The sequence below is a fragment of the Physella acuta genome, unplaced genomic scaffold (assembly GCF_028476545.2).
Source record: "Physella acuta isolate Inbredline_101_S28 unplaced genomic scaffold, ASM2847654v3 ptg000007l, whole genome shotgun sequence".
In the NCBI taxonomy this organism is placed as follows: domain Eukaryota; kingdom Metazoa; phylum Mollusca; class Gastropoda; family Physidae; genus Physella; species Physella acuta.
In genome coordinates this window covers 1,305,062-1,331,773 of record NW_026731527.1, presented here as the reverse complement: position 1 = coordinate 1,331,773, position 26,712 = coordinate 1,305,062, and the positions used below count along the sequence as shown (strand labels likewise).

At 32.9% G+C, this 26,712-nt stretch overlaps 2 protein-coding genes across 4 annotated transcripts in view; both read left to right on the top strand.

Annotated features, from left to right (window-relative positions):
• LOC131948335 (fibulin-1-like) overlaps nucleotides 1-26,712 on the top strand; it is a 47,031-nt gene that overhangs the window by 6,142 nt on the left and 14,177 nt on the right. The gene's annotated exons all lie outside the window — the stretch shown is intronic.
• On the top strand, nucleotides 183-10,240 carry LOC131948733 (uncharacterized). The gene is made up of 7 exons (XM_059310442.1): nucleotides 183-348; nucleotides 3,805-3,831; nucleotides 5,416-5,474; nucleotides 7,504-7,651; nucleotides 8,625-8,686; nucleotides 9,833-9,983; nucleotides 10,182-10,240. Coding segments are annotated over exons 1-7 (471 nt in total). The 5' UTR covers nucleotides 183-326; the 3' UTR covers nucleotides 10,184-10,240.

Sequence of the window (26,712 nt, the reverse complement as noted above, 5' to 3'; positions counted from 1 at the left end):
CTCAGCCAAGTCCATGTGAACAGGTTTGTACGAACACCATGGGAAGCTACACCTGCTCATGTAATGCTGGATATGTCATTAGTAGAAAAGACCCTAGGCGGTGTGACGGTAAGTCTCCGAATTAAAACATTTATATTTCCTCAGAAAAATTATACTTTTTCAAATAGGCCTACATATTTAACACGGCTCCATAGTACTTTTTGTCTGAAACTTAACTTCTAGACATCGATGAATGCAGCGCTCAGCCAAGCCCATGTCAACAGATTTGCATCAACACAGTCGGAAGCTTCACTTGTTTATGTAGACCTGGATTCGTCGTAAATACAATGGACCCAACAAAGTGTGATGGTAGGTCATCGAAGAAACGTAACTCAACATTTATTTTTTAAAATGTATAATAATTATCGATCTCGTGTTAAAAGGGGAAAACGATAAAGAAAACAAATAGTTTACTGTGTTTTACGTAAGATTGGTATTTATCGGTGAGTATAAGTACACACACACGCCAATATATATATATATATATATATATATATATATATATATATATATATATATATATATATATATATATATATATATATATATATATATATATATATATATATATATATATATATATATATATATATATATATATATAATATTTATAAAATATTTTTATATTATTTTTATATTTTTATAATATTTTCATAATATTTAGATAATATTTATATAATATTTAGATAATATTTATATAATATTTAAATAATATTTATATACTTTATATATACCATTTATATACTATTTATATACTATGTATATACTATTTATATACTATTTATATACTATGTATATACTATTTATATACTATTTATATACTATTTATATAATATTTATATATTATTTATATACTATTTATATACTATTTATATTCTCTTTATATACTATGTATATACTATTTATATACTATTTATATTATACTTATATAATATTTATAGAATATTTATAAAATATTTATATAATATTTAGATAATATTTAAATAATATTTAAATAATATTTATATACTTTTTATATACTATTTATATACTATTTATATACTATTTATATACTATTTATATACTATTTATATACTATTTATAAAATATTAATATATTATTTATATAATAATTATGTAATATTTATATACTAGTTATATAATATTGATATAATATTGATATAATATTGATATAATATTGATATAATATTGATATAATATTGATATAATATTGATATAATATTGATATAATGTCATGTCATGTTTGCCTGTCGTCCCTACTGGGACATAGGCCGCTGACAAGAGCTTTCCAGACGTCTCTGTCCAGGGCTAGTCTCTCCAACTGCCCCCAGGTGTATCCAATCTTCTTGGTGTTTTCTTCCAGGTCACGTCTCCAGGTCTTTCTTGGTCTGCCTTTCTTCCTCCTGCCTTGTGGATTCCACATGAGGGCCTGTCTTGTTATGCTGGATACAGGCTTCCTGAGTGTGTGGCCAATACATTTCCATTTTCTCTGGAGGATCTCTACTTCCACTGGCAGTTGATTTGTCCGTTGCCATAGAACATCATTTCTGATGGTTTTAGGCCAGCGAATTCGCAGGATCTTTCTGAGACATGCGTTTATAAATGATTGTATTTTCTTCTTATTTATAGCAGTTATTCTCCATGTCTCGGCTCCATAGAGTAAAACAGGTTTTACTAGTGTGTTGAAGATCCGGATTTTTATTCTAAGGGTTAAATCTCCCGAACCCCAAACATTTTTTAGTTGGTTGAAGACTGCTCTTGCCTTACCCGTCCTTATTTTTATGTCTGCTTCTGTCCCACCCTGCTTATCAACAATACTTCCAAGGTAGGCGAATCTATCCCCTTCTTCTAGGGCTTCTTCTGCCAGTGTTATAGGGTTGTTGTTTGATGCAATGACTTTGAGAACTTTACTTTTCCCTCTGTGGATGTTCAGACCCAGGCTTGTAGAAAAATTTGCAACCCGTTTGGTTTTATCCTGCATTTGCTGTTGTGTGTGAGAAAGGAGGGCCAGGTTGTCAGCAAAGTCCAGGTCATCCAGCTGGCTCCACAATGTCCACTGTATACCGTTTCGCGTTTTCTCTGTTGACATCTTTATAACCCAGTCTATGGCCAGTAGGAACAGGAATGGTGAAAGTAGGCAACCCTGCCTTACTCCGGTCCGTACTGGGAAGGCCTCTGTAGTCTGTTGGCCATGCACTACTCTACATTTGAGACCTTCATATGAAGACATAATAATGTTGACTATTTTCTGTGGCACCCCGTAGTGTCTCAACAATTTCCACATTGACTGCCTATCCAGGCTATCAAAGGCCTTCTCATAGTCTATGAAATTAATATAGAGAGATGAGTTCCACTCTTGGGTCTGTTCAATGATGATGCGCAGGGTAGCAATTTGGTCTATGCATGACCTTTCCTTCCTAAAGCCCGCCTGTTGATCTCGAAGCTGGGGATCTATGGCTTCCTTCATTCTGTTTAATAATATTCTGTTGAAGACTTTGCCTGGGATGGACAAAAGTGTTATCCCTCTATAGTTAGAGCATGCACTAAGATCGCCTTTCTTTGGAAGCTTTATGAGTAGTCCCTCCTTCCACTCCTCTGGTATTTGTTCATCTTCCCAGATTTTCTTGAAGAGTGTGTATCGTAGAGTGGTGCTAGTTTCTATATCTGCTGTCAGTGCTTCTGCCGGTATACCATCTATTCCTGGAGCCTTCCAATTTTTCAGCTGCTTTATAGCTCTATGTATCTCTTCTTTTGAAGGTGGTTTGCAGTCTATAGGGAGGTCACTTTCAGCTGGTGGTATGTCTTGCGTGCACTCTGGTGTTGGTCTATTCAGTAGTTCTTCAAAATGTTCTACCCATCTCTTCATCTGTCCTTCCGCATCAGGTATTGTCTTTCCATCTTGGGTTTTCACTGGCCTCTCTGGCTTACTGTACTTACCAGATATCTTCTTAATTGTATTGTACACGTCCCTAATATTACCATGGTACAGTGCTTCTTCCGCTTCTCTTGCCAGCAGTTCCAAATAGCTCCGTTTGTCTTTCCTTATGTGTTTCTTGACATTTTTGTTCGTTTCGGTGTATTCTTCCAGTGCTTTTAATTTCGTAGCCCGTGTGCGGCTGTTGTTTAATGTTGCCTTCTTTCTTTTTCTCTCTTCAATAATTTTCATGGTATCTGCTGATATCCATTCCTTCGCTTGTCTTTTGATAGGGCCTAGCACTTCTTCGCATGTTGATGTTAATATACTTTTAGTTTTTTCCCATGTTTCCTCTATCGTCTCTTCTTCTATTAGTTCTTGTAGTACCTGGAACAATTGGACATATGAAGTTTAAATTCGTTGAGTTTAGATGGGTCCTTTAGCAGGCCTGTGTTGTACCTGTATTTCCTTTTGTTTTCCAACATGTTTTTCTTCAGCTTGAGTTTTACTTTAGCTACCAGTAGGTGATGGTCTGAAGCAACATCAGCTCCTCTCTTGACGCGTACATCCTGAAGTGATCTCCTGAACTTTTTATGATACATATATGGTCTATCTGGTTTTAATATAATATTGATACAATATTGATATAATATTGGTATAATATAGATATAATATTGATATAATATTGATATAATATTGATATAATATTGAAATAAATATTGATATATAATATTGTTTTTAAAATTTATATAATATTTATATAATATTTATATAATATTTATATAATATTTATATTATATTTATTTTATATTTATATAATATTTATATAATATTTATATTATATTTATACAGCTCCAACGGATTCTGATTCTCCTTATGGTAGGTAAAAAACGGATATTTTAAATATTGCCTTTTATTTATTTTTTACTCGGAATGTACTGTTTATTAGTTTATTTCTTTTAGTCAATACCAGTTTAGTCAATCTTTCCGTTTCCGGAAAAGCTTGGGATATTATAGCCGATCACTTTTGAATCAGACGCGTTCGTTGGCTCTATCATGTCAGCGCTTTAGTGCATACCTTTGTTTTCGATAAGAAGAGTTATTATAGTCCTTCACTATATTGAATCCGGGCGTCTTTCTTCACGCTGACAAGGTGCTATTGGGCGCCATGGCCTTACGGTGAGCGCTATTGCGTATACGATCGGATTAGTGAGTTAAACAGACTAACGATAAGATGGGTATTATAGTTGTTTAACAAGTTGTTTCAGGTGGGTCTTCCGACGCCTCGGTAAGGTGCAATTTGGCGACCCGTGCTATATTGTGAGAACTATGCGTTTATATTTACATTAAAATTTGTGTTTATGTTCTGTGTTATTGATTGCGTTAATGTAGGCATTTGCGTCTGTATTTTAGTTTGGGTTTGAGTTTTTTATGTGTTATGGTTGCGTTTGTGTTTGCTTTTTTTTTTGTGTTTGCTTTTATGTTTGCATTTGTGTTTGCAATTGTACTTATGTTTGCGTTTTCTTTGTGTTTGTATTATATTTGTGTTTGTTTTTGTGTCGTTTTTTCTTTGTTTTAGTTGGTTGTGGTTAGTGTTAAGTTTAAAGTTAGAGTTCATTGCCGGTTATATGATGCTTAATAAACACAAAAGTCATGGTCCTTTACAGAAAATGATTCACAGAGGTCAGTGCATGACTTTGCCGGTATGGCAAGTATATATATATATATATATATATATATATATATATATATATATATATATATATATATATATATATATATATATATATATATATATATATGTATACATATATATTTATAGGTCCTTGAGAAATTATCTCCGAATAAAATATATCACGGACAAATGACCTGCGCGACAAACGATCTCAGACAAAATGTCTCACAGCAAAATAGTTATAATATTTAGACTTACTTTAAAAAACATCAAAAAGTTTTTTAAATTTAATTTTATTATTGTAGATTTTTAGGGAATTATTGTTTTCGTAATGAAATTACATTAAAAGCAGTGTTTCTTTCAGACTTTTTTTCTCCAGGGAAGGGGGGAGGCACTTGTAATGTTCGTGAGGTGGGGTGGGCGGACACTGGTAAAAGTATTTATTATCTATTTAAATTCTATTTCTTCCGGTGGGGGGGGGGGGGGGGGGTTGGGGCGGGAGACGTAGACCCCCAAAGAGATGACTGGAAAATACTATGAACCCTAGCAGCGTTAATTTGGTTTTTTTATTTCACTTATACATGTTCTATTTAACGTATGTTATTTTATTTACCTTGTATGAGTAATTGCTTTTAAAAATGAATATTTTAAATTTAATAAGTCTTTTGAAGAGAAATCGGGCTTACACTGTTCCTTTGTCATATGTATTTATAGTTACATTACACACTGAATTTGTATTGAAAAAAAATTATCATTGTTTCCTAATTTTTATCTTGTAATTTTTTAAGGAGACTGTGTTCCGTTAACAAGTGAAATAATTAAAACCCGAAACGTAACATCAGCCCTGGTAATGTATTAAAAGTGCATACCTATACCCATATTACTGTACTTACTAACATCAATTTACATCCTAATACATATCCATAGGTATCTGAATATACAACTATGGTTTATTTTAGACGATCCAGATTCCCGTTCGGACATAGTCGGTCGATTGCTTTGCACGACACAAACCAATATTCAATAAGTCCGTCCCAAACACTATAGTCTTTTAACCCCAAATCAATCCCAGTTATTTAAACTATCATTTATGACTTCCGTTTGAAAGAAAAGAGAGGTGTGGGGGGGGGGGGGGCTGGGTCACTGTGTACTCTTGCAGAAATGGAGATCGATTTAGGTTGACTAAGAAGTAACTTTTACACAGCAAAAATAAGATTGGCATAATAAAATCAAACGTAAAAAAACATATTAGTAATAATATTTTCGCTCTTCTGTCAGTCATTCTGGAACTATCTAGAAAAACATAAGCAATATAAAACACCATATAACTTTTGTATTTGTATCTGTATCTGTATCTGTATCTGTATCTGTATCTGTATCTGTATCTGTATCTGTATCTGTATCTGTATCTGTATCTGTATCTGTATCTGTATCTGTATCTGTATCTGTATCTGTATCTGTATCTGTATCTGTATCTGTATCTGTATCTGTATCTGTATCTGTATCTGTATCTGTATCTGTATCTGTATCTGTATCTGTATCTGTATCTGTATCTGTATCTGTATCTGTATCTGTATCTGTATCTGTATCTGTATCTGTATCTGTATCTGTATCTGTATCTGTATCTGTATCTGTATCTGTATCTGTATCTGTATCTGTATCTGTATCTGTATCTGTATCTGTATCTGTATCTGTATCTGTATCTGTATCTGTATCTGTATCTGTATCTGTATCTGTATCTGTATCTGTATCTGTATCTGTATCTGTATCTGTATCTGTATCTGTATCTGTATCTGTATCTGTATCTGTATCTGTATCTGTATCTGTATCTGTATCTGTATCTGTATCTGTATCTGTATCTGTATCTGTATCTGTATCTGTATCTGTATCTGTATCTGTATCTGTATCTGTATCTGTATTTGTATCTGTATCTGTATCTGTATCTGTATCTGTATATGTATATGTATCTGTATCTGTATCTGTATCTGTATCTGTATCTGTTTCTGTATCTGTATCTGTATCTGTTTCTGTATCTGTATCAGTTTATGTATCTGTATCTGTATCTGTTTATGTATCTGTATCTGTTTATGTAAATGTATCTGTTTATGTATTTGTATCTGTTTATGTAACTGTATTTGTATCTGTATCTGTTTCGTATTTGCATCCGTATCTGTATTTGTATCTGTATCCGTATCTATATCTGTATCCGTATGTACATCTACATCCGTATCTACATCTACATCTACATCTGCATCTTCATCTTCATCTACGTCTACGTCTACGTCTACGTCTACGTCTACGTCTACGTCTACGTCTACGTCTACGTCTACGTCTACGTCTACGTCTACGTCTACGTCTACGTCTACGTCTACGTCTACGTCTACGTCTACGTTCCCGTCTCCACCTCCACCTCTACCTCCACCTCCACCTACACCTACACCTACACCTACACCTACACCTACACCTACACATACACCTACACCTACACCTACACCTACACCTACACCTACACCTACACCTACACCTACACTTACACCTACACCTACAACTACACCTACACCTACACCCACACCCACACCCACACCCACACCCACACTCACACCCACACCCACATCCACATCCACATCCACATCCACATCCACATCCACATCCACATCTACATCTACATCTATATCTATATCTGTATCTGTATCTGTATCTTTTTATGTTTCTGTATTTGTATCTGTGTCTGCATCTGTCTCTGTGTATGTGTCGTTGACTGTATCTGGATCTGGATCTTACTGTTTATATGCTTCTGCGTATACGCTTGTGTTTGTGTATGTTTCTACGTCAAAATAGAACACTTACTTAAAGTTAAACTATTTTTTTTGGCACAGAAATGCTACTCAGTTTGTAGGATAGAACAATGCTACTCTTTCAAGTTTGCCAATGGTCTGTGTACAATCAAGCTCTATGCCGGGGAGCCTGTAGATTTTAGTCAAAATGTAGTTGCTGGATCATTTATCTCATGCTACAATGAAAACTGTAAGTGTTTCGTTGTGTAAATTAGTTTTGCTAAGCGTAATATAAAATCCTTAACTGGGCTTTCCTAATATGACCTGAATTGACAGAACTTATGCTAAAGAAATAATACCCATACTCATACTAGTAACTCTACCCGTTGTTGGTTTCTTCATTGTCTAGGGGCATACATATAGCAACAGAAAAATACAACGTATACAACAGTAGATAACAATAACACTCTATAATAATAATAATAAGAAATGTAATATATATACAGTAATAAAATAATAAAAGATCGAAGGGGTCTACAACATACATAACAATACTCAACACCACGTTCCACGTCCACAGCCACGTCCACAGCCACACTACAACTAACTGTTTACACACTAGCACACGCTCTGACACCCGTCACTTGGCACACCTCAACCAAGGGATACAACTATACACCAAAGGGAGGGTACCTGTCGTTCCAGCACACAACACACTTACACACAAGCAGGGGAAATGTAAGGGACGTAACACCCGTCGTCGTTACTTATACCGTTTAACTTAGCTTAAACATTATCGTCAATTTCAAAAGTAAACAGCGATTGTTGTCTTCGCAATGCTGAGCTCTGTAAAATGATCTCGAAAAACCACCACCTCTTTTACGGACGGGTTTTTAAATCTTTAAAAAAAAAATTGAATCTATTAAGTCCCAGAAATAGCATAATTTTAATCAATTTTTTTTACAAGGACAACAGATTAAAGTTATAAGCAAACTTGACCTTGTGTTGTTGTATAAATGTGATATGTATCCTTTTTTTTAAAAAATTGCATGAAAAGTTAGAGTTCGATCTAAAGTGGTTAAAGAAATGCTAATTGTAGACAATTGTAAAATTTGTAGCCTGCGTAAAAAATATTTAAACTATTTCTTTTGTCTGATCGTTTTGATAGTGTATTAAAAAATTGTTTTTCTGTGTATGCATTTTAAATGTACATTTTTATGTAGCACAGTGCACTTTAAAAAGCGATGTAGATTCTTACATACCCCTCACTGGCGAGCCTCACGAGGTAAAGTTATGTGTTTTTGGACATACACACTTTAAATAAATCTAGATGTTTAAGAACGTCATTTAAAAAGAATTATATCAGAAAACTGTAAAGTGACAAGATAGAATATAAATTTAATCATTCAATGTCGATTCATGATTTTGAATTTAGAAATAATTGATTTTTATATCTATTTTGAGGTTTTATATTTTTATCTATTTACAACCAATATCCAATTATACTTAAATTTAAACTTATATTTTAAATATGGGGTTCAGTTTAAAACTTGTTTGGTAAGGTTTGTACATCCTTTACTTTGTTTGCTTGTGTTTTTTTTTTTAGTTTTGTCTAGTCTAGCCCTTCGATTCATTGATGGTGTCTTCTTCTTTCTTAATTCTACTGCACGGGATATCCTCCTACATAATGACTCTGACTTCATCCAACTTTTCATTCTGGATTTGGCACCATAGCCTGTGCCCGCCCAAGAACAAACTACTTGACTGTTAAGCAACCACGAGCTTTACCGACAGGACCACGCCAACCCATATAATAGTGTCTGACCAGAGAATGTATTGAACTCTTCTTTGACAGCTGTTGGTGAATGTCTGTACATTCTCGGTGGTAGTTTAAGATGAACACCTCTCTGTTCCCATATATTTTTATGTTCAGGAAGGCAGCCTTAGCTTAATCTGTCCTTGCTACGCTTGGTAACTCCTTCTGATCTAGACTTAATTTATCAATACCTCTCTGTTCCCGACAGCAAATCAAAGCATAAATATTAATGGAGGGGGTGGGGGGGGGCTTGGAGTGGTCGGGCGGGTAATCTCATGTTTGCTAACCCGTAAAATTTTGAGTTTGAACACTCGGGCAGTTGAGACTCGTTATATATATATATATATATATATATATATATATATATATATATATATATATATATATATATATATATATATATATATGTGTGTGTGTGTGTGTGTGTGTGTGTGTGTTTAAGAAAGCTCTACTTATTCAGCTTTTTTTCATACAAACAATACAACAAAATTTCTTTCTCTTTCTTTATTTACCCATGTCTTGAGTTATCTCTTCTATATTTGGGAATTATAATCTTAGCCTTACTATTGATTTAACTTTTCATCTTCTGAGGATGTTTTTGCACTTCTCTTACAGGATTGTTTTTACTATTGCCTTGGAGATCCCGATTGTATCGGCTATAAATATTTCCCTAAAAGTTCTTGTATTAATACTTATACGGTTGGATCCACTGTTGACATAAAGAACTTTCCGGTGGACACATTTGTCTATCTTAAATGTGATAAATGTGAGTGTTAGTGGTTCAAATTTTACCTTTCATAAAATTAACTTATTTTGTTTTTTATTTTAAAAATTGCATTACCAACACTATTGATTAAATGATAAATATTATTTCATGTGTAACACCTTTTATAATTGTAAGCTTATGTTTTATAGGTTTCGAGAAAAATAAACTGATTTTAATGAAAATTGTGTTATACCATAGAAAACAGTTGGGGAAGACACGTCTAAACAGAAAGCAACAATGTACTGCCGGAGACTCGACATTTGTCGAATGAACTGCTTAGACAACTTGTATATATATTGGAAACTGTTGAATAAAGACTTCCATTCTCATCGTAGTGTCCTCTTTTAATTTTTTTAGTCATTGATACAATTAAGAATGTAGAATCGTGTAAGAAATATGCAGGTGTGTGTTCTTAAAAAATAGTGTTTAATGTACAATGCAAAAGTTACAGAATACACTATATGTATGTTTAAGTAGACTTGTCGGTCTTTGTTTCCCGGCTTTTATGTGCGTGATAATGTGGGAAGAATATTCGGCTCTTTATTGAATAACATTTTGTGAAGTAAGTTATGCATTTATAAGAGATGTTTCTTTAAAGACATTTTTTTAAAAATATGTACCTACTATATAAAAATATATGCTCGCCATGATGAATACACATTAATCATAATGAGTTGATAAATATATCAAAGAAATCCAATGATAAAATCTTTAAATAGTCATATACTATTTTGGATTACAAAAGTACAATTGTTAAAACTTACGAATTTAAGAATGGCTCTGTCTAAACTATATTAGCAGTATGTTGATTAACTTGTATGACCCTCCATAGCAACACAGAGTCATTAGACACAGCTTGGGTGAATGACAGATTGGATGTCATTGTGTCTGTACTGCAGGATGTCAAATACGGATAAAAGTTTGTTTTAAAAGACAAAGATTGTGTGACTGACAGATGGGTTGTCATTATTTCTGTACTTCGAGTTGTCAAACATTAGTGCTGGATAAAAATAATATATTTCATTATCATAATATCTTGGTGTATTTAAATTTAACGTTGTGCCTTTTTTAAGGTAGCTTAATTTATAAAATTATTGATTTCTTAAATAAAGCAATATATGACAGTATGTGTTAAATAAAAGTTAGTTGAATAAATTATTTAACCGAGTAGAATACGTAATTGTAATGTTATCTGAATGTTTGGCCAATACTTACACATTATATTGTTTTTGGCTATGTTGAAAGATTCAATTTTGTTTATTATATTAAACTGGGTTAGTGGTCAAATGTAAATTTCGTCTATCTATAAAAATTATTACTAAAGCCATTCGCTTTTGAAAAAAAAAATTAGTGGGATAAGATCATCTTCTGGTTACCGGAAATTGCTGAAAAGTTAATACAGAAATAAAAATGTAATACACAGACACACAGAAACACATTACAGACAAGATTGAAAAATTAAGTTTTTCCAACTCAAATAGGTCTAAAACGTCGATTGTTTACACGTTTACAATACTTCCTCTATACTCCGTATATACGAGAAAGTAAATATGTTGAAGACACGAATAACGATACTCAATAATTAACACAAAACCAATTGCCTCACACCATAGCACACACTCTGGTTACAATTCTCGCGTGAACACTTATCGTTCAATGTAAACACACTCTTTAACCAAGGGTACCTGTCATTCAAACACACAACACACAATCAGCGGACGTTACAGTGATAAATCTATACTTTGCAATATCAGGTTTAAAAATAAAACTGTAATTAGATGTTTTTTTTTTTTAAATTTTCTATCATTAAACCATCTTCAATGAATGATAGTACATGTCACAATGAAGTATTACTATTATAAATATGTATCTGTCCTTAAAAGCCAATGATGAAAACTGTAATACTAAAGCGAACATAACAAGGTAAATTGGCGCTGAATTGCATGCCTGAGGAAAACATGCCTTAGTAACATCAACGTCAGATCCGATGTTTATTAACAAAGATCAAGTTTTGTTTAAAACGCTCTGTTCTCATTACAGCGGTGGGATCGAATCATTTATCTATTGCCCTTGTTATTGAATTGTGTAAAAAATTAGATCGGATAGATTAAATAATGTCTGATGGAGTAGGTAAATCCTGTATTAGTTATTGTGGTAAAAGCCTCATCACACATCATGGGTGACAGGACAAATGATCTCAGACAAAATATCTCAGACAATATATATATATATATATATATATATATATATATATATATATATATATATATATATATATATATATATATATATATATATATATATAAAGCAATGTATGTCTGTGTGTTTGTGTGTCCTTTATGCATTACTACACCTCTAATCAAACTTTGGGAAGTTGTTGAGAATATTCCTGGGGAGGTTTCTGCGAAAAAAAATATTTCGAATTCGCAGGGGTGGCGCCCCCACAGGGCGCGATTTGTTTTTTTTCAATATACGGTGTATAAAAATAAAAGTCGATTTTGGTTTGGCATCGTTCATCCTATAGCCATCAGACTTTGGGGAGTTCATTATACCACTCTACGGAAGGGTTCTGTAAAAAAATAATTTTTAATTTCGCAAGGGCGGCGCCACGGGAGGGTCCGATTTTTCTCTATATAGTATATAAAAATAATAAAAGTGAATTGCAGTGACACCATTCATCCTATAGGCATGAAACTTTGGGGGTGTTGATTAGGACATTCTGGGGAAGGGTTCTGTAAAAAAAATCCTTTTTTAATTTCGCAAGGGCGGCGCCACGGGAGGCTGCAATTTTTCTCTATATACGGTTTATAAAAATAAAAGTCTATTTCGGTTTCACATCGTTCATCCGTGTACCATGAAACTTTGGGGAGATGATTAGATCACTCAATGGTAGGGTTCTGCGAAAAAATATTGTTTAATATTGCAAGGGCGGAGCCCCAAGGTGGTGAGGGATTTTTTCTCTATACACGGTATATAAAAAATAAAACTCGGACGCGGTTCATCCGAGTGCCATGAAACTTTAGGAAGCAGGCCTAAATGAGTATACTCCCAAGAATATTTCTGCGAAAAAGAAAACTAAAGTTTCTTATGGGCGGCGCCATTTAGGGTTGAACTTTCGTCAATACACGGTTTGGCGCCCAGAGTTTTAGAGCGACTATGTTGGCACTTGGCACGCGTTAATCGAGCGTCCTGCATAGCGAGTAAGGGGTACAGTAGCGTAGCGAGGGAGGGGGGGGGGGGGGGGCGGGGGGGGACATATGTCCCCAAGCGCCGATCTTAGGGGGCGCCAAAATGGGTTGGAAAAATAAATTGAAAGGTTGAGGGGGGTGAAAATCGAAAGTTTGAGGGGGTGGGGGTGCAAATAGAAATCTCGATGGGGGGTGCAAATCGAAAAGTTTGTCCCCGGGTGCCGGGAAGGGTCGCTACGCCTCTGAAGGGGTACTACTATATTCAGCGGTAAAACTACAACAGTCTTCTAAAAATAACTTTGTAACGCGAGGAAATCCTTCTGTACAGTTTCGTCACCTTGCCAAAGATGAAAAAATAACTTTTTGAATATGAGGAGCCTACTGTAGAGTTTCGTCACTTTGCGAATGATGCAATAAGCATCTACTATTAGACAATCCAGTCAGAAATTAAGATCGATCATCTAAAAATAGACCATTAGTAACGCTAGCATATTGCATCAGTCACACTGATGTTTAAAACATGTCAAATACTTTTTTACGTGTTAAAGAAAAAAAGCCTGTTCATTTGTGGCACTTTAGCGAATGATGAAATCTGCATCATTATTAACAGGATGCTATTTGGCACGATGGCGCCTATTACTTTTAAGGAGCCAGCGGTCGTACGCCGCGTCTATGCGGTAGTGTAATCGGGGGGGTGGGGGCTGAGAGCGCCCCTGTACGTCTCTGACACATGGGCGGTCACCGAAGTGTGTTCTAACATATTATTTCGGAGAGTGATTAATGTACACTCAATGTTTACATGCGGTAGTGTAGGTAAACCTGTGTCCTAATATTTATGTTTTAAGCGCAGGCATTGTTTACATTTAAATAACTCACTTTTAGAAAAGACGGTCACGCGTCTAAGAACATATGATTGGTAACGCGTTGGTGAAATCTTTCTAATACATTTCGTCATACTTTCTTCTATCCCCGCGGCAACGCGCGGGGGACGGGAACGCTAGTATATATATATACACTGAGTTTTTCTATGAATTTATTTCTATATGCTGAGACCATCGTTATGAAAAACAATTAGCGCAGCTGGAAATAAATTATGAGCGTACAATACAATAAGGCAAATTACAAATGCTTTTGTTTAATGGTTATCAGATATTTTGAGTACGTCTATAAGAATATATCACCCGCACGACCTAGTTTAAAAACCTAACGTCTTTTCTTGTTCAAATGAAATATTTGATGTTATTAATTAACATAACGCTACCACAGCATAATTCGATTAATGAAATAAAAGGTGTTCTAACATATGTTGACATATATATATATAAACATATACTTACACACACACACACATATATATATATGTATATATATATATATATATATATATATATATATATATATATATATATATATACATATATATATATATATATATGTGTGTGTGTGTAAGTATATATATATATATATATATATATATATATATATATATATATATATATATATATATATATATATATATATATTCCGGTTAAATTTGAAGTTGAGTTGATGACTTTAGTTTTGGTTTAGCTAACCCTAACCCTAACCCTAACGCCCCAAGATGCCTAAAAAAACTCTGGTAACCTTTGAATGACAAAGGTCAGCTTAGACGTAAGATTTAGGAGTATGATCTGCGACTATATTTATTATGAATGTGCATCAAAAAGTGTTGATAAAGGTTAACAGATCAAGTATTTAGGATGAATAATTAATCTATACCAGCTTTACAAAATCAGTAATCCTCATTTAACTTCGAGTTAAATCAGCTTTCGATAACGAGTTGATAGGGATCGGTTCATGTGAATAAATTTTCCCCACAAAATTAAGCATTAGCTTTAAAAGTTTAACAAAAGTCTAACCTTAATGTCTTAGAGGACTAGAATTTTCTCCGACCCAAGAGTTGCGCTCCTCTGCGGTTTAGAAACGAGTGAAGTCCTCTGGGCGGCAGTGCGACATTTCAATATCAAACCGTTATCGTGCGGATGATTTCGATTGTATGAGTTTAGCGGGTCACGTGTTGTAATGTATTTTTGACACCTGTCGTCTGCTGAGTCATTGCATACAACACTTGACTCGTTGTTTTCGCAACGTGACAAATCGACTTGGTGTTCGACAACATATGCTGTTTCTATCTGCACCATCAGTGATTAAAGTCAAGATGAATTGTACAAGGGGGAGTCTTAATTGTTTTGTTATCACATGTAAATTGCTTTTGTTATGAATTGAACTCAAAGTCTTGTAAAATAGGGGCACAGTTGTATATTTATATTATGGCTGTTTCTAGTTTACAGAGTTTGGAACACAATATAAAGTCTGTATTACGACAGCGTGGTTTGTAGCAAGAGCCCATGACTGTTAAGACAGGTGCTTCGATCCCATGTTCTGGTCCAACAAGCTCTAATCAACGCTTGACATAAGGTAGGGAAACTAAAGATTTTTTTTTGTGTGCATGAAACTGACCGCATTATAACTACGTGTGCCAAACTTCACAGAAACTTTACATCACCTGCGCTATCGATCGTCGAGGCACCGAAAAGTTGTCTTATTTACTAAGGTTTACTTGTATATCATTATTGACATAGAATGTTATTTTAATGCGTTAATACGGCTTCTTCCACATGTACTTAGTATTTGAATGCAAAATAACACTTTAATTGAAATATATGTAAGCGGTTTTTAGACGATTTAGCAAACTTAGTGTAGGACTAGTATTATCAAAATACTATATATATATATATATATATATATATATATATATATATATATATATATATATATATATATATATATATATATATATATATATATATATATATGCGTGTGTGCGTGTATGTTTTGCCCTAGGCAAAACGTAATCTTCTTCTTCTTCTTCTTTCTTAATTATTAGTGTTGAAGGGGATCGAGATTTATCTGCCAGTGGGGTTGAACTTGAGACTGTTCGAATTTTATCAACCATGAGCTTATTGCCGACTCGACCACGCCTCCAACACAATTAAGCGTTACGTGTCAACTGGTTATGCGCCATTGAGGCCATTGACTCCGATTTCAGCCTGCTTTTCTTTTTGGATTTGCTTCCATAGCCTTTGTCCAACCAAGAACAAACTACAAGGCAGCAGTTGTTTAATTTTGGAGTTGTCTCTCCTAGAAGAGTGGCTGTCCCCAGCTAACGAGCCTCATCTGCCCGAGGGTTCGAACTCGAGACTTTTCGGTTTAGCAACCATGAGCTTTACCGACTCGACCACGCCGACCCCTTTAGTGTAGGACTAGTATTATCAAAATACTATATATATATATATATATATATATATATATATATATATATATATATATATATATATATATATATATATATATATATATATATATATATATATATATATATATATATATATATATATATATATGCGTGTGTGCGTGTATGTTTTGCCCTAGGCACAACGTAATAAAAGCGCCCCCCCCCCCCCCCCCACGCAATTGTTTTCGTGCCACTGTATTATCAGAGGCGTAGCGACCCTTCCCGGCGCACGGGGACAAACTTTCGATTTGCACCCCCCTAAAACTTTCGATTTGCACCCCCCCCTCCCAAAACTTTCAATTTGTTTTTCCAACCCATTTTGGCGCCCACCTACGTACAGCGCTCTTGGCGAACACGTAGTTCGCCATATAGGTAGCGCCGGCCCTGCATACTCCTGCTTGATCACTTTTGACATTCGTACCTAAAAATAGGCATATGTGTGTTTCGTTTGACACAATTCCTATATAATTCCGTTTTTTTACACTGGCTGGACACCTTCGATTTAGGTGTTTTTTTGAGAAGATATTTATAAATCACAGGCCGTGGTTTTCTTCTTGAAATAAATATTACCTCCTCTTAGGTGAGTATTTTTACCTAAAAATTAGATCTTTATACACTATTTTGTTATATTTGTTCTTATAAAATTCAATTTCGATACGTTATGCAACGGTACGACCTTGACATCAGCCAGTACTACTGTATAGTAACCTTTCTCTTTTATAATAATTTGTAGATTGAACTATTCCTTACGTCTATTAGGTAGACTCTAACTGAATCTTGTTTTTTTTACTAGCTTGTTTTTTTTTCTTTCATATTTTTTTTTTAAAAATTGCATGTAACTTCTAGAAGAAAAGACTCAAAATCTGTAACAATCGTAATACTCAGAATTATATACACAAAGATATTCAGTCTGTAACTTTAATAAGCCTATAATAAAGAAAGCACATTGTGGTGATACTATTCAAGAAAAAATATGTCTTAATGTATAACAATAATAATTTAGTATTAGACTAATGTTTACTAGCTGGTCCTTGAAACTACTTGCATATAATTCACACGTATGGAAAGTGTTTGGGTTTAATATGCTTAGAAATTACGATAGTAATTAATATTGAAGGAAAATAATAATAATATTAGGCATAGACCTACATTCTAAGCATACTTATTATCTAGTAAATACCGGTGCACATACAATAGTATCACTATAGGTAGTAGTGTTTCACTTATTTTTATAATAGTAATCAAGACTTAAGATTTATAAATTCATAAAATGTATAAACGATTAGAGATTGTTTTAGTGCTGACATTATTTTATTTATTGTTACAGGTTCTCTTTTTGTCAAGAATAAGCGATACTTTGTGTTGCAGAAATATATTATGTTGCAGAACAGTTCTGACTGAAATAAAAGGTAAACTTCAAGAAGAATCAAAATAAAAGTAAAATTTGTGTAATATTTGATTATATATCTTATGAAGTTACAACATAATAACTGTAATAAATATTGTAGTGGTAAATATTGTTGAAGAAAAAAATGGTATAATAATATTTTACTGAAATTCTTACATATAATACTAATACTTGCACATAAAATACATACAATAATAATCACCAGTATAATAAAATTTGCATTGATAAATTATGTTTATTTCAATTATAATTTAATTTGTGCGTGTGTGAAGATAATGCCAATAGATTTAGATATAATGCATCGTTTGTTTTAGTAGTGACATTTTTTTTTACAGGATGAAAAAAGATTCTCACAGAAGAATTAAGTCAGAAAAAGAGACTGCATATTTCTTTAGTCACTAATATCTAATTATTTATTTTTTGGTTTACCTGATGTTGAAGGTGTTACTTTAACTAAAATTGTACACTTAGAAAGTGATATACATATAATATATTTAAAGTTATTGGTATGGAGCAAGGAAAGCGATATACTTTATTATAAGATATACATTCATAAGCTGAACATAAGATGTAAAATAAAATAAGTGAATGCTCTCTAGTATTTGTAAGAAATATGAATTGATCAACCTAGTTTTTAGCGCAAAGACTTATGACTGCTCAAGATTTTTTTATTTTACATCATGGATAGAGACTGTTAATTTAATGGGTGAATAGGTGCACATTTAGTAGATCTACATTGCAAAACGAATCCAGATAAAACTTGCAGATTTTGATATAGCAGATATATGCCATTCTCTTCTAACAGTAATGTCTCTAGTATCATAGCACTGGACAAAGATCTAATGTTGGCCGAATGTCAGCTTGGTAGATTTATTCTAATTTCTTTCCTATCAACAAGTTTAAAAATTAAAAACCACTTTTCATTTAGAACAATAACAAGTTGAAAATATACTTGATAGAGGTCCTGCTGAACAAACTGAGACTACGTATTGACTGGCACAATAAAAAGATTCATGATTAGTAAGAAATATGACATAACTGGTAATAGTGATGTGGTGCGAAACTGCTTTCTTGAAAATGAATTTCTAATGCACCTTATGTGGGAAAAATAAGTGTATTTCAAAAATCAATAATTACGAAATAAATTTACAATGCTAGCTGATTTATCTTTTTTTTCTATGTTTACATGTTTTAACCTATCGTTAAATAATGTAGCAAAATTGCTACATTCTGTTATTTTGCTAAATAAACATTGTTTGATTCAAAAATTCACTATCCTCATTATTTATGCTCTCTAAACACCACAGCCTACAATGTTCGATTTTTTTCTGTATCTGTATTTGTATCTGTATCTGTATCTGTATCTGTATCTGTATCTGTATCTGTATCTGTATCTGTATCTGTATCTGTATCTGTATCTGTATCCGTATCCGTATCCGTATCTGTATCTGTATCTGTATCTGTATCTGTATCTGTATCTGTATCTGTATCTGTATCTGTATCTGTATCTGTATCTGTATCTGTATCTGTATCTGTATCTGTATCTGTATCTGTATCTGTATCTGTATCTGTATCTGTATCTGTATCTGTATCTGTATCTGTATCTGTATCTGTATCTGTATCTGTATCTGTATCTGTATCTGTATCTGTATCTGTATCTGTATCTGTATCTGTATCTGTATCTGTATCTGTATCTGTATCTGTATCTGTATCTGTATCTGTATCTGTATCTGTATCTGTATCTGTATCTGTATCTGTATCTGTATCTGTATCTGTATCTGTATCTGTATCTGTATCTGTATCTGTATCTGTATCTGTATCTGTATCTGTATCTGTATCTGTATCTGTATCTGTATCTGTATCTGTATCTGTATCTGTATCTGTATCTGTATCTGTATCTGTATCTGTATCTGTATCTGTATCTGTATCTGTATCTGTATCTGTATCTGTATCTGTATCTGTATCTGTATCTGTATCTGTATCTGTATCTGTATCTGTATCTGTATCTGTATCTGTATCTGTATCTGTATCTGTATCTGTATCTGTATCTGTATCTGTATCTGTATCTGTATCTGTATCTGTATCTGTATCTGTATCTGTATCTGTATCTGTATCTGTATCTGTATCTGTATCTGTATCTGTATCTGTATCTGTATCTGTATCTGTATCTGTATCTGTATCTGTATCTGTATCTGTATCTGTATCTGTATCTGTATCTGTATCTGAACCTTTATCTGAACCTTTATCTGTATCTGTATCTGAACCTTTTTTTGTACTTGCGTGAGCGCATACGTTTGTGTTTGTGTATGTTTATAAGTCCCAATAGAACACTTACTTAAGGTTAAACTATTTTTTTGGCAAAGAAATGCTACTCGTATTGTAGGGCAGAACATTGCTACTCTTTCAAGTTTGCCGATGGTCTGTGTACAACCAAGCTCTATGCTGGCAATGCTGTAAATGTCAGTCAAAATGTAGTTGCAGGATCATTTCTCTCATGCTACAATGAGTACTGTAAGTGTTTGTCGTGTAAATTACCGCACATGCTTCGTATTTTATTATCAGTGCGAGAATTTCCGATCAGTTTTTTTTAATGTATCTATACATTTTACATTTTTTCAAACTGATAAGTTATATAAAAAGTCCTAGGCAATAGCAAAGCTATTGGATATTTGTATTTTAAAGCGATTGTAATAATACATTTTTTTAAAAGGACAACAGATTAAATTTAAAAGCAAACTTGACCTACTGTTGTAGTATACTTGTAATGTGAATGCTTTTATTCTTTTTTTTTACAATCGCATGTCATGTTAGAGTTTGATCTAAAGTGGTTAAAGAAATTCAAATTTGAGTATTCTGGCTGAATGTATTAAAAGACAATCGGAAAATTTGTAGCCTGCGTAGAAAATATTTAAACTATTTCTTTAGTCTGATCGTTTTAATAATGTATCAAAAAAATATTTTGTTGTGTATGCATTTAAAAATGTACTTTTTTATGTAGCACAGTGCACTTTATATAGCGATGTAGATTCTTACATACCCCTCACTGACAAGGATCACGAGGTAAAGTTATGTGTTTTTGGACATATACACCTTCAAATAAATCTAGATGTTTGAGAATCTCATTTAAAAATAATTATATCAGAAAACTGTAAAGTGACAAGAAAAAATATATATCTAACTATGTGGATTCTTTATTTTGAATTTAGAATTAATTGATTTTTATTTCTATTTTGATGTTTTATATTTTTACTTTTTTACAATCAATATCCAATTATACTTAAATTTAAACTTATTTTCTACGCTTGCCTTATGGGTTTCATATTAAAACTTGTTTGGTAATGTTTGTACATCCTTTACTTCTTCGCTTGCTTGTGTTTGTTTTTTTTTTTGTCTAGTCCAGCCCTTCAATTTATTTATTGTGTCTTCTTCGTTCTTATTTATACTGAACAGGATAGCCTCCTACATAATGACTCTGACTTCAGCCAACTTTTCATTCTAGATTTGGTACCACAGCCTGTACCCGTCCGAGAACAAACTACTTGGCCCTTAAGCAACTATAAGTTTACCGACCCCAGCACGCTAACCCCATAACTAGTGGTTGACCAGAGAATACATAGAACACTTCTTTGACAGCTGTTGTTGAAATTCTGTACTTTCTACGTGGTAGTTTAAGATGAACACCTCTCTGTTCCCTAAACCAATACATGCTTTATATAGTCCATATATTTTTATGTTGAGGAAGGCAGCCTTAGCTTAATCTGTCCTTGCTACGCATGGTACCTCCTACTAATCTAGACTTAATTTATCAAAGCATAAATATTAATGGGGGGCGGGTGGTGTGGTCGGGTGGATAAGCTCATGTTCGCTAACCCGTACCATTTTGAGTTTAAACACTCGGGCAGTGGTGACTCGTCATATATATATATATATATATATATATATATATATATATATATATATATATATATATATATATATGTCTGTGTGTGTGTGTGTGTTTAATAAAGCTCTACATATTCAGCTTTTTCATACAAACAATGAAACCAAATGTCTTTCTCCTTCTTTATTTACTCATGTATGTATTGTCTTGAGTTATCTCTTCTCTAGTTGGGAATGATAATCTTAGCTTTACTATTGATTTAACTCTTCATCTATTGAGGATGGTTTTACACTTCTCTTACAGGATTGTTTTAACTATTGCCATGGAAATTACAATTGTATCGGCTATCACTACTACCCAAACCCTTTATGTATTATTACTTATCCGATGGGATCCACTGTTCACATAAAGAACTTTCCGGTGGACACATTTGTCTATCTTAAATGTGATAAATGTGAGTGTTATTGGCTCATGTTTTACCTATCATAATATTAACTTATTTGTTTTTAATTTTTAAAAATTCATTACCAACATTATTGATTAAATGATAAATATTATTTCAAGTGTAACGCCTTTTATAATTGTAAGCTTATGTTTTATAGATTTCGAGAAAAATGTACTGATCTTAAATGAAAATTGTGTTTTACCACAGAAAACAGTTGGGGAAGACACGTCTACACAGAAATCAACAATGTACGGCCGGACACTCGACATTTGTCCAACAAACTGCTTAGACGACTTGTCTATATATGGAGATAGTTGAATAAAGACTTGCATTCTGATCGTATTGTCCTCTTTTATTTTATTTTTTTAGTCAGTGATACACTTGAGAATGTAGAATCGTGTCAGAAATATGCAGGCGTGTGTTCTTAAAGAATAATGTTTAATGTACAATGCAAAAATTACAGAATACAATATATGTATGTTTAAGTAGACTTGTTGATCTTTGTTTCCCGGCTTGTATGTGCAAGATAATCTGGGAAGAATATTCGGCTCTCTTTTGAATAACATTTTGTGAAGTAAGTCATGCATTTATAAGAAATGTTTCGTTAAAGACAGTTTTTTTTTAAAAATATGTACCTACTATATAGAAATATATGCTCGCCATGATGAATACACATGAATCCTAATGAGTTGATAATTATATCAAAGAAATCAAATGATAAAATCTTTAAACAGTCATAAAATCTTTTGTATTACAAAAGTACAAATTTTAAAACTTACGAATTTAAGAATGGCTCTGTCTAAACTATATTAGCAGGATGTTGATTAACTTGTGCGACACTCAACTGCAACACAGAGTCATTAGACACAGCTTGGGTGAATGACAGTTTTGGATGTCATTGTGTCTGTACTGCGGGATGTCAAATACGCATACAAGTATGTTTTAAAAGACAAAGCTTGGGTGACTGACAGATGAGTTGTCATAGTGTCTGTACTGCGAGTTGTCAAATACGTATAAAAGGTTGTTTTAACAGAAGTTTCTGGTTCCGTGTTAGTGGATGTTAGTATTGTACTATTGTTGTGTATATAGTAAGGTGTTACATATTGGGTTGTCAGGCCATAGATAGTTAAGAGTGTGGTCGATGTATGTTGTGTTGTAACAGCAATAATTGCTTTAAATAAACAAACGCCAATAAACCCAAGTTATTGTTTTATAAAGAAACATCATCAGCTGTATTTGTACGTCTGTATTAAAAAAAATGAAATAGGCATTATTTCAACAATATATTATTCTATGTTAAAACATTTAGAAAACATAACCTTTCAGGTTTCAAGTATGGGCTCAAATTTGTGAGAGTGTGAGTGTGTGAGTATAAGTATAACTTTTAGTGGGTCTGAGTGTGAATGTGAGTGTGAGTGTGTGAGTATCATTTTAATGAGTGTGAGTGTATGTGTAAGTGTGAGTGTGAGCGTGGAAGTGGACGTGAGCACGAACACGAGCCTGAGCATGAGTATGGTTGCGTGTATGTATGTTAGTGTGAGTGTGTGTGTTTGTGTGTTAGAAAGTAAATGAAAGTGTGAGTATGAGAATTAGTGTATTTTTGCGTGTTTGAAAGTAAATGAAAGTGTGAGTATGAGAGTTAGTGTGTGTTAGAAAGTAAATGAAAGTGTGAGTATGAGTGTTAGTGAGAGTGAGAGCGAAGGAGAATGTGAGTGTAAGTTTAAGCTTAAAGGAATTTGCATGTGCATATGTATGTGTATGTGCAAGTGCTGATGCACCTATTTCTCCACTTCTTCTAGTTCGGTTATTCTAGGTCTAAGGGTATGTATGTATACAACACAATACAACGTGTAGATAACACTAAATAACACTGCTAAACAATAATAAGATATTTATATATATATATATATATATATATGTACATGTAAACAATCATTAAATAATAAATGAAACTAAGTTCTACTACACAAATAACAATACTTAACACCACGTCCATAGCTACGTCCACATCCACAGTACAAACAACTGCAAGGGCTACAACTATACATAAAAAGGCTCTTTACAAAACAAGCAACAGGTAAAAAATGCACGAAAATTATGTATTTTAAACTATAAAAAAATTATTGTCTGTTGTTGGCCCACTAAACGGCCTGCGGGGTGGCCATTTATTTCTAGTTCTCCACTGATAATGATCACTAGCTCAGCGTACCATTAAAGAGAATGCATAGAGCATTACTCTCATTCATGATACTAGCCGCTAGACATGTGTGTTTTAACATTGGGCTTTCGAGTAAACAGACAAGGCCGAACAATAAAAGGCATACGGCAAAACAACATACCCAAAATATTATACGTCAATATTTTAACCGGGTAGTCAAATAAAAAATTAATAAAATTTGACGCAACTGTAAATTGCCATATAGTATTTTCAACATATAATGAAGAAGAAAGTCGGATTATTACTTAAACAATAATGCCTTAAAATTGTATTGACTAGTTTACCAATTCACCACTAACATTTATCAAATCGAAACATTTTACTACTCTCTTTATTTTCGTGACTTTTTTTCCTGTCATTGTTTTTTCCGCTTACAACTCCTTCCGCCTTCACACGCACACCCACACCAACACCTACTGCAAGCTACGAAATATTTCAAAACACAACAATTTGCAAAAAAAAAAAATTAGAAATACATAGCTTACAGCTTAGGAGTCATAGTTAAAATTAATCTTTCTCTAAAATAATTACCAGGCCAAAGCTATCCGATTAACGTTTTCTGAAGTAATATTTGGTTCTATGACTGATGGCAGACAATAGCATGGCAGACATATGAAGCAGGTTAAATTAAAGGTTAAAAAATTCCCAGTTGTTAAATTGTGGTTTCTATACAGAATCCTAACAGTTTATGACAATTTTTATATGATCTTCAAGTCTGCTATAAGTACTGCAAATAATATATTCTGAACTCATTTTTGCCAATATGTTTAGGGTACAAAAACCAAAGAAGGACGCTGGGTATCTATATATATATATATATAATTCTCTTCTGGGAGACGCTAGAAAACAAGCTGTAAGCGCGCTCCCTACCACCCCAACCCCTACATGGTCTGGTGAGCAGTGGTTCACGCTAAATATTTACAAGCAGAGCCGGGTTTAGTGACGACTATTAGGGGCAGATAATTTAGTTTGAAACAATTTTAAACGTAGGGGGGAGGTGTGGGGTAACTAAGTGGAGGGGGGGGGGGGAGGAGGGGGGAGGGGTAACCGTCCTTAACGAGTTACTAATAGTGTTTTAAAGAAATATTTTCAGTGGCAACGTTGGTAGTGTCGAATTCACAAATTATAAATTACTGAAAGTAGAAAAAACAACAACTAAATAGCGGCGTATGATATGCCGCGGTTCGGCTCGTATAAAAATAAACAACAAAGTTTACGGGAGATAACACCAGTTTTATATAATTTCGGCTTATAATGTGATCAAGCTCTAAATGTGCATAAACAGCCTAATTTTAGCATAGTCAACATTCTATCGATAAATATATTACATAAAAAAACTTTTGTTTTCGTATTACTTTTCTGACATTTTCAATATATATATATATATATATATATATATATATATATATATATATATATATATATATATATATATATATATATATATATATATATATATATATATGTATATATGTATATATGTATGTATATATGTATATATATGTATATATATGATATATATATATATATATATATATATATATATATATATATATATATATATATATATATATATATATGTATATATATGTATATATATATATATATATATATATATATATATATATATATATATATATATATATATATATATATGTATATATATATATATGTATATTTATATACTGAGTTTATCTACGTGTTTATTTTTGTATGCTGAGACAAACGTTATGTAAAACAATTTGCGCAGTTAGAAACAATTTATGATCGTACAATACGATAAGAAAAATTAAAAATATTTTGTTTAATGGTTATCAGATATTTTCGAATATATTACCCGCACGTAAAACCCAATGTCTATTTTCGTTCAAATGAAATATTTGGAGTTAGTAATTAACATAACGCATACCAGAGCATCACTCCAACAATGAAATAAAAGCCTGCTCTAACATATGGAAATAAATAAATAAATATATATATATATATATATATATATATATATATATATATATATATATATATATATATATATATATATATATATATATATATATATATGTATGTATATATTTGAATTTGAGGTGGTGACTTTAGATTTGGTTTAGAGCAGGCGTTCCAAAACTTTTTCGAGTGGCGACCCCCCTTTTATAAAAAGTAAGTGACCCGCGACCCCCATAGAATTAAAAAGTCGAAATTAGTTATGAAATTAATCACTAAAATACAATTTTTAGTAGACTCTCAATATCAATTATTCTT